The sequence below is a fragment of the Dendropsophus ebraccatus genome, unplaced genomic scaffold, assembly GCF_027789765.1.
Source record: "Dendropsophus ebraccatus isolate aDenEbr1 unplaced genomic scaffold, aDenEbr1.pat pat_scaffold_434_ctg1, whole genome shotgun sequence".
NCBI lineage: Eukaryota > Metazoa > Chordata > Amphibia > Anura > Hylidae > Dendropsophus > Dendropsophus ebraccatus.
Genome location: NW_027210044.1, coordinates 53,948 through 64,028, shown reverse-complemented (window position 1 = coordinate 64,028; position 10,081 = coordinate 53,948). Strand labels below are relative to the sequence as shown.

At 49.6% G+C, this 10,081-nt stretch overlaps 1 protein-coding gene across 2 annotated transcripts; it reads right to left on the bottom strand.

Moving 5' to 3' along the window:
* Nucleotides 1–209: 209 nt before the first annotated feature.
* Nucleotides 210–9,425, bottom strand: LOC138776566 (nucleoside diphosphate kinase A1). Of its 2 annotated transcripts, none has more exons than XM_069956146.1 (5): nt 9,415–9,425; nt 3,384–3,513; nt 1,595–1,696; nt 1,129–1,241; nt 210–458 (listed from the first exon to the last, which is right to left on the bottom strand). In XM_069956146.1, the coding sequence occupies exons 2-5, from the start codon at nt 3,510–3,512 to the stop codon at nt 338–340; spliced, it is 465 nt and encodes a 154-aa protein (XP_069812247.1). In that variant the 5' UTR covers nt 3,513; nt 9,415–9,425; the 3' UTR covers nt 210–337. The 2 variants fall into 2 exon arrangements, with proteins under 2 accessions (XP_069812247.1, XP_069812246.1); XM_069956145.1 differs by lacking the exon at nt 9,415–9,425 and adding an exon at nt 3,737–3,830.
* Nucleotides 9,426–10,081: the final 656 nt, after the last annotated feature.

The window sequence follows — 10,081 nt, the reverse complement described above, 5'->3', positions numbered from 1 at the left end:
AGTGGCAGCCTGAACACCCAGACACCTGATAAAAACCAGACATATCCCCACTTCATATCACCAAACCTCACCCTTCAATAAGCCTCAGATGTCATTTTGGGTGTTCAGATCTCCATGTGACTGACAGCTGACCTGTAATGACCCTGCATGTTGCCCTGTCCCATAAGGATTATTCCCCCCCCCCCCAGGAACCACAGCAGCAGATCAGATTGTGCAAACCAGGTTGGAGGTTTTATTAACATGTTGGATTGGTCCCAGCCGGAACATGGCCTCTGGGGTGTAATACTTATATAGAGAAGTAACGGAACACATGGCGGTGTGAGCAGGAGAGGGGCGCTCAGTTCTCACACACCCACTGGTAGGCACAGCTTGTGTAATTGGTCAGCTCCTCAGGCTTGAACCACAAGGCAATCTCCTTCTTGGCACTCTCCACAGAGTCACTGCCGTGGATGATGTTCCTGCGGAGAGGAGGAAAGTCCATGAGCGGGAGGAGCAGGGTGTGACAGGTCAGATCATATAAACCCTACATCTCCTAAGTGCAGCACAGCTGACCACATCTATACGGCTGGAGTATAAGACACGTTAAGTACAGGTTAAATGAAGACAAGGGCAAAGTAACACGACGGGATGGACTCTGCAGACAGGAGATGGGTATTACTCTAATCTGCATCGGGAGCTGTCTGCTAGGATTGACACATGAAAGGTTAATCCCGAGGCAGATGAGAAGTCACATTGCACTGGATTAGCAGCCAGCACTCCGGCAGCTCCACAACCTCTGACCCCAAGGATTACCGTGACCCCAGGAGAACCAAGACCCCCCGCAATGTCAAGTACTCTAGGTTTAAAGGGGACTACCGAGAAGTGATGGACTTACAGCACAATGCCCTGACTACCTGCATGCCTAGAAAGCACAGAACAGTGCATGCTGGGAGTTGTAGTGCCACAGCCAACACTGCCCTAATCCATTAAAATTAACAATGTGTAAAGAGGTCCCATCTCAGCCACACGATCCACCCCACACCTACTGCTGTCAGGGCATGGTGGGAGTTATAGTCCGGGAATTGCTGAGAGCAACACCCTGAAGAGTCCATGCCAACCACAAGGAAATAAGTCACAGCAGCTACTAACCTGCCAACCTGGATACAGAAGTCTCCCCGGATGGTGCCGGGCTTGGAGTCAGCAGGGTTGGTCTCACCCAGCATCACACGACCAGTCTTCACCACATTCAACCCTTCCCAGACCTACAAGGTAAAAATAAGTGTTACAGGCCTGACCAAGCGTTCTCTACACAAGATTCTTCACTGCGAGGGGTCACAGCTACAATATGCAGGTGGAGAAGACCCTACTATAACCAGACTACAGGGCAGAACACCTTAGGCAGGTTTAAGGATCAGGACTACCCATTCAGCCTAAACCACCAGTCTAGCTGTATCACTGATCCCCAATCCGTCTCTCCAGCCTTTGGCTCTCAGGGCCTGCTGGATGCTGTAGTTTTACAGCTGCAGGAGAGACAGGACTCGTGTAATGTAGGAAAGTTATACAAGTCCTGATGCACCCGTGACAGGAGGGGGACAAGTCCCCAGCGGGCACTAACCATGGCGACCACAGGGCCGGAGTTCATGTATTCCACCAAACCTTTGTAGAAGGGACGATCCTTAAGGTCGATGTAATGTTCCTGCAGAAGCTCCTTGGAAGCCTGGAAGGAGAAGATAGACACCTGGTAAGTGAGAAACCCTCCAAGGGGAAGGAGGCAGCAAATACAGAGGAGAATGCGACACTACGGCACAGAAACATCACCCCAAGTGACACATGAGTCGCCATACACCTCAAAGGGTTAACACCACAGAGTCAAGTTTCTTATGCCAACCCAGAAGCCTGGAGGCCTAATGCGTCACACGGAAGAGGAAGCAAGGTCATAGAGGTAGCCGAAAGCACACGGGGCCCCCAGGACGTCATACCATCAGAAGCACCAGACATGGCCCTCAGGATATCATACAAAGTTAGACGAAGCCCCTAGTATGTCAAAGTCATAGCAGTATTAGACAGGGCCCTGGATGTAATGGCAGAGTGCAGACGGAGTCCCCAGGATATCATACAAAGCTAGAGGTAGCGGAGGGCAGACAGAGCCCCTAGTATGTCAGTCAGTAGTACTAGATGAGGCCCCAGGTTGTCAAACAGGGACTAAAGGGCAGACAGGGCCCCCGCAGTTAACAGTCAAAGGAACCCTAGGGCAGATGGGCCCCCCAGGACGTCTCAGCCATAGAGGCGCCGGAAGACGGGCCCCCCAGGACGTCTCAGCCATAGAGGCGCCGGAAGACGGGCCCCCCAGGACGTCTCAGCCATAGAGGCGCCGGAAGACGGGCCCCCCAGGACGTCTCAGCCATAGAGGCGCCGGAAGACGGGCCCCCCAGGACGTCTCAGCCATAGAGGCGCCGGAAGACGGGCCCCCCAGGACGTCTCAGCCATAGAGGCGCCGGAAGACGGGCCCCCCAGGACGTCTCAGCCATAGAGGCGCCGGAAGACGGGCCCCCCAGGACGTCTCAGCCATAGAGGCGCCGGAAGACGGGCCCCCCAGGACGTCTCAGCCATAGAGGCGCCGGAAGACGGGCCCCCCAGGACGTCTCAGCCATAGAGGCGCCGGAAGACGGGCCCCCCAGGACGTCTCAGCCATAGAGGCGCCGGAAGACGGGCCCCCCAGGACGTCTCAGCCATAGAGGCGCCGGAAGACGGGCCCCCCAGGACGTCTCAGCCATAGAGGCGCCGGAAGACGGGCCCCCCAGGACGTCTCAGCCATAGAGGCGCCGGAAGACGGGCCCCCCAGGACGTCTCAGCCATAGAGGCGCCGGAAGACGGGCCCCCCAGGACGTCTCAGCCATAGAGGCGCCGGAAGACGGGCCCCCCAGGACGTCTCAGCCATAGAGGCGCCGGAAGACGGGCCCCCCAGGACGTCTCAGCCATAGAGGCGCCGGAAGACGGGCCCCCCAGGACGTCTCAGCCATAGAGGCGCCGGAAGACGGGCCCCCCAGGACGTCTCAGCCATAGAGGCGCCGGAAGACGGGCCCCCCAGGACGTCTCAGCCATAGAGGCGCCGGAAGACGGGCCCCCCAGGACGTCTCAGCCATAGAGGCGCCGGAAGACGGGCCCCCCAGGACGTCTCAGCCATAGAGGCGCCAGAAGACGGGCCCCCCAGGACGTCTCAGCCATAGAGGCGCCAGAAGACGGGCCCCCCAGGACGTCTCAGTCATAGAGGCACCAGCCAGGCCCACCAGGACGTCTCAGTCATAGAGGTACCAGCCAGGCCCACCAGGACATCAGTCAGATACCAGAAGACGGGCCCACCAGGACCTGAGATTAGGAATAAGGATGATGGGAGTAGTAGTCACCTGCTGCATCCTCATGGCCACCAGACGGAATCCCTTCTGCTCGAATCGCTTGATGATTTCCCCGACGAGGCCGCGCTGGACGCCATCAGGCTTGACAGCGATGAAGGTCTGTTCCTTGTTGGCGGCCATGCTTAAAGGAAGCAAAAGAGAAAATGTGGTCAAGTTCAAGTTTATAGGCTACATAGTGAAGGGCAAGTGTCTTAAAGGGGCAGCAGGCTGACAGAAGAGAACAATGGCTGCACTAACAATCAGGACTCTATACCAACCACACAATGAGCTAAACCTATACAAGACAATAAGAGACTGAAGCAGGAGAGAACCGCACCCGGCGCCGCCTCCCGCCCGCCACTCACTTTCACTGCGGGAGACTGAAGGCGAAAGAAGAACGAAGCGCCGTCCACAGCCCTTTTATATTGGCGGTGACGTCACGCGCCTATCGGCTCCCCATTGGACGACGAGCTGGCACAGCGACGGAAAGAGCCGGGCGGGATGTGACGAGTGACCTGATTGGTCGGATAGAAGTCGAGCGGCGATTGGCCGGTATATTTAAATAGGCGCATCCCTGCGCTGTGCGGTGCATGTTGGTCCTGACAAGACAAACTATGGCGTGGAGCCGCGATGCATTCTGGGGCGAAAATGTACATACATTCAAAATACGGTGTAGAGGCGTTGTCTATGGGAAGAGATGACTTATGAAACGGATGAAAACAATTATAATGTAAAATTGTCTATAATAGTAAAACTGACTTGGTTGCCCATAGCAACCAATTAGCGCCCAGCTTTTAATCCATAAATGACTACAATTGCTATGGGCAACGACGACAGATTTACTGTTAGTTGTTCCAATCTTGATCATTTGTTACCATAGAAACGTTGACCTTGACCGCTCATAAGCTATGACTCTCCAGCTGTTGCAAAACTACAACTCCCAGCATGCCTGGACAGCTGAGCATTGTAGTTTTGCAGCAGCTGGAGAGCCACAGGTTGACAACCACTGCCGTACACATGAGCCGTGATAACACAATGACTATCATGGAGTCTGTGGTATATAAGGAGGGTATATACAGGGTGACTTATTCGCAACGTGTACAGACGTTCTTAGGGACCTATCACACAAAGCGATTTTTAACGACTAACGATAAATGATCGCAAACGAGATTGTTTATCGTTAACCTGAAATCGTTCACCATATTACACAGAGCCATGGTCGTTAGATACTATGGTTACTGCGATCGTTACTATGATCGTTTATGCTGCGTTTACAAGGAACGATTATCGTGCGAATGTGCATGATAACGATCGAATTCGAACGATAATAGTACGTGTAAACGCAGCAAACGATCAAGCGACAAGCGAGAAATAGTTCGTTTTGATCTTTGAACGTGTTCTCAAATCGTCAAAAAAATCCAGATCGTTCCGTGTAAACAGTCGTTTAACCTATGGGCGAGGTAGGCTTAAGCGATCGCAAAACGATCACAAAACTATTTTTCCGTACGATATATTGTTCCGTCTAAACGCTGATCGTTATAAAAAAAAATCGTTACTTCGAAATCGTTAATCGTACGATCGGGCGAATAATCGCTCTGTGTAAATGCAGCATAACTCTATCTGATGCCGGCACAACAATGAGCAATGTGCAATTACACTGAACGATTAGTGAACAAATGTGGAACTTGAGCAAACGAATGATTAACGATAATTTTAGGTTCAGATCTAAATCAACGATCAACGACACACAAACAATTTTCCGATCGTTGCCTGCAATTACACAGAACGGTTATTGTTTAAATTTGAACGATATAACGATTTTTCGCACAATGATCGTTCCGTGTAATAGGGCCCTTAGACCTTGTTCACACAGCCGGAATGCAACTGCACTTCAGCGTCCAAGAGCCAGACTCCCACAGGACTTAGTGCGCCATTGTGTGATCTTCACCGGTCGCCGACCTATCACCCAACTTTTGTACATTTTTGTCATTCTACAGGATCTTTGCTTAAAATATTCAAGTGCCCCGAAACGTTTACACAAAGGGAAAAAAAATGCTCCAAAAATGCGAAAACAGGCAGTCCACACACTGTTAATTTTCATCGGAGATTATATCGATTTGTTTGGGGTGATACTTGCCTCCAGTAACGTCCCTTTTTTGCCCAATATCGAATGAAGCTTTTTGTGCGTTTTCTTGTGAGTTTAGTAAAGCAAAGATAAAGACGCGGATACAAATGTATAAAATGCAATAAAAGAAGTGCAAAATAAACGTGAGGTTAAAGGGGAACTCCAACAAAAATGTTTTTCTTTCAAATCAACTGGTTTCAAATAGTTGTATAGATTTGTAATTTACTTCTACATAAAAATCTTCAGTCTTCCAGTACTTATCAGCTGCTGTATGTCCTGCGGGAAGTGATGTATTCTCTCCAGTCTGACACAGTGCTCTCTGCTGCCACCTCTGTCCATGTCAGGAACTGTCCAGAGCAGGAGAGGTTTTCTATGGGGATTTGCTGCTGCTCTGGATAGTTCCTGACATGGACAGAGGTGGCAGCAGAGGGCACTGTGTCAGACTGGAGAGAATACACCACTTCCTGCAGGACATACAGCAGCTGATAAGTACTGCAAGACTGGAGATTTTTAAATGGAAGTAATTTACAAATCTGTATAATTTTCTGAAACCAGTTTATTTTAAAGAAAAAGACTTTCACTGGACAACCCCTTTAAGGCGCTGTTCACACTGCATTGCACAGATTGTGGCTGCTCTGCTGCAGTAAATCTGCAGGGTGCTTCTGGCCTGAATCCGCTTCTTCACTTTACATCATCTGCTCCACAATCCTCTGCACCATATCCATGGGATGTCATGTGATCTGAATTCTGCCCTGTAGATTTACCTGCAGAAAATTCACAGCTTTACTATTTCTCGTCAAGGCTTCCTAGAAAGAGATACGCGAATCTCGAGCACGCGCAGGTCTGTCCGAGCCTGAACGCTCCGGTGGCTAAGGAAGTTAGATGCAGCCCTAAGGAGTCCTGGTGAATACAGCCTATGGCTATGTTCACACTACGTAAAAGTACTTTTCACATTGTGGAACACTGCCTTTGATTCTGTGGGATCCCGGCCGGAGCGTACACACATCGCATACGCTCCGCCCGGGATCCGTGCGGCGCCGCAAAGAACTGACATGTCAGTTTTCTGCGACCACAATTCAATGAATTGCGACCGTAGGAAACCCTGTCAGTGCACACAGTGAAGCAAGCGGCTCCGGCCACTCGCTTCACTGTGTGCTGTGGGAAGCTCTGATGCGGGTGCGCGCTGATGCGCCTGCATCAGAGCTCTGCGACCGGAAAGATCATCCGGGCAGAGACCGGCCGTTCGTGACCCGGAATCGCCAGGAATCATGGAATCGCCGGTTCCTTACGTAGTGTGAACATAGCCTATGGCTGGGTTCACACACAGTATATTTCAGGCAGTATTTGGTCCTCATAGCAGCCACAACCAGTGAATTAAAAACACAAAAAGGATCTGTTCTTACAATGTTGTAATTGAGTGGATGGCCGTCATTTAATGGCAAATATTTGCTGTTATCTGAAAACAACGGCCTTTGTAGTGAAAAAATGGCAGTTATTTACCGTTATATGGCGGCCATCCACTCAATTTCAACATTGTGTGAACAGATCCTTTCTGTGTTTTTAATCCACTCCTGGTTTTGGTTGCTATGAGGACCACAATACTGACTGAAATATACGTAGTGTGAACCCGGCCTATGGCTGTATAAATGTTTTACAGGACTTCCTAGTGCTGTATCCAACTTCTTCAGCCACCGGAGCGTTCGGGCTCGGACAGACCTGAGCGTGCGTGACATTCGCTCACCTCTAAACCTAGAGCTGTGTTCACACTATGGGTTTTATCAGTGTTTTTTTTCTGGCACTTTTTCTGAGATTTTCTCATTTTCGTATAAATGAGTATAGACCAGGAGTATTAAACTGCAGGTCTTCAGAGGATACAAAACTACAACGCCCATCATGTCTGGACAGCCAAAGCCTTAGCTATCCAACAACCAAAGGGAAAAGGGAAGCAGGTATATATCAACTGCTTCAGCTATGGAGGCATGATGGGAAATGTAGTTGTGCCTCAGCTGGAGGGCCTTGAGTTTGGTAACTGTGGTCTTGGTTTCTGTATTACTGGCATAGTTACATAGTTCCTTACTGTGTTGATCCAGAATAAGTCAAAAACCCTCATGAGGCAGAAGCCAACAGCCCCATCACAGGGAGAAAATTCTCCAATATGGCGACCAGAATAATCCCTGGATCAGCGTCCTATCACATAAAGCTTTTTATTATAAGTCATGTGATTCCAGGATTTCTCTAGAATTGGGGAAACAAACACCAGTAACACACAACAAGATGCATATAGGCGTTTTTTACTGGCGTTTTTCCCCCATAAAGACGTGGCAAAAAAAGGGAGGGGAAAAGACCACTACTTAATGGGAAGTCAAACGCTCCGTCTGCTGCAGGTGTGCAAAACTACAGAAGAGCAGAAAAATGCCAAAATCTCCTAAAAAAACATCATGTGGGTATTGGAATTCATATTTCCTCAGTGTTTCTAAGCCAAATACCCTAATATAGGACTATCCTATTTATTTAGGACTATCCCCATACAGGACTATTATATTCATTCAGAACTATCCCCATAAAGGACTATCCTATTCATACAGGACTATCCCCATACAGGACTATACCTATACAGGACTATCCCCATTCAGGACTATCTCCATTCAGGACTATCTCCATTCAGGACTATCTCCATACAGGACTATCCCTTTTATTCAGTACTATGCCATTCACTCAAGACTATCCCCATACAGGACTATCCCATTCATTCAGGACTATCCTATTCATTCAGGACTATCCCCATACAGGACTATCCCTATACAGGAGTATCATATTCATACAGGACTATCCCCATACAGGACTATCCTATTCATTTAGGACTATCCCCATACAGGACTATTATATTCATTCAGGACTATCCCCATACAGGCCTATCCCCATACAGGACTGTCCTATTCATTCAGGACTATCCCGATACAGGATTATCCCCATTCAGGAGTATCCTATTCATACAGGACTATCCCCATACAGGACTATCCTATTCATACAGGACTATCCCCATACAGGACTATCCTATTCATTCGGGACTATCCCCATACAGGAGTATCCTATTCATACAGGACTATCCCCATACAGGACTATACCTATACAAGACTATCCCCATACAGGACTATCCCCATACAGGACTATGCTATTCATTCAGGACTATCCCCATACAGGAGTATCCTATTCATACAGGACTATCCCCATACAGGACTATCCCCATACAGGACTATCTCCATACAGGACTATCCCCATACAGGACTATCCCAGTCATTCAGGACTATCCTATTTATACAGGACTATCCCCATACAGGACTATCTCCATACAGGATTATCCCCATACAGGACTATCCCAGTCATTCAGGACTATCCTATTCATACAGCACTATACACATACAGGACTATCCTATTCATACAGGACTATCCACATGCAGGACTATCCTATTAATACAGGACTATCCCCATACAGGACTATCCCCATACAGGACTATCCTATTTATACAGGACTATCCTATTCATACAGGACTATCCCCATACAGGACTATCCTATTTATACAGGACTATCCCTATACAGGACTATCCCCACACAGGACTATCCCTATACAGGACTATCCTATTCATACAGGACTATCCCCATACAGGACTATCCTATTCATACAGGACTATCCTATTCATACAGGACTATCCCTATACAGGACTATCCTATTCATACAGGACTGTCCCCATACAGGACTATCCTATTCATACAGGACTATCCCCATACAGGACTATCCCCATACAGGACTATCCCCATACAGGACTATCTCCAGGGAATGCATTAGACCCGGCCCCCTGAGCTGACATCCCCTGCAGCATTGTGCTGCACATGCCCTCCTACATTTCCTGATCTGGCACTTTCACTGCGAGCGCTCCTGAACGCAGCTATATGCGGGGCTGTGATTGACAGGGAGGCTCCTGGCCCTGCCAATCACCCTTGTGTCCGGATTTAGCATTCTGCCTCCAGATACAACAGCCCGCCCCCTCCCTCAGTGCTCCGGTGTACAAATGACATCACTGCGCTCAGAGCGGGGAAAGGATAGAGACGCAGGACCATGCAGCTAGGTGAGTATTATTGTTTGGGTTTTTCTCCCACAAGGGGATGTCTGCATTGGTGGTGGTGGTGGGGGGGGGGGGGGGGTAAGCTACCTAACTGAGGGATGCCTACATGGTGGGAAACGGGTTAATTTACCAGGGGGCGGACATGTGGAGGTGGGGTAACTTACAGGGGGATGCCTACATGCGGGGGAGGCGGCTAACCAGGGGATGCACACATGGGGGGAGGGTCCACCAAGGGAGCTGCTTACATTGGGGGTTGGGGGGGCTAACTACCTGAGGACAGAGGAGATGGCACATGGAGGAAGGGGGCTGACTACCAGGGGAGATGAGTACATAGGAGGGGTCTGACTACCAGGGGAGATGAGTACATAAGATGCCTACATGGGAGCGATGGGGGTTTACTAACAGGGGAGATACGAATATGGAGGGCGGAGACTACAAGGGGAGACGCCTACAGAAGGGGGCT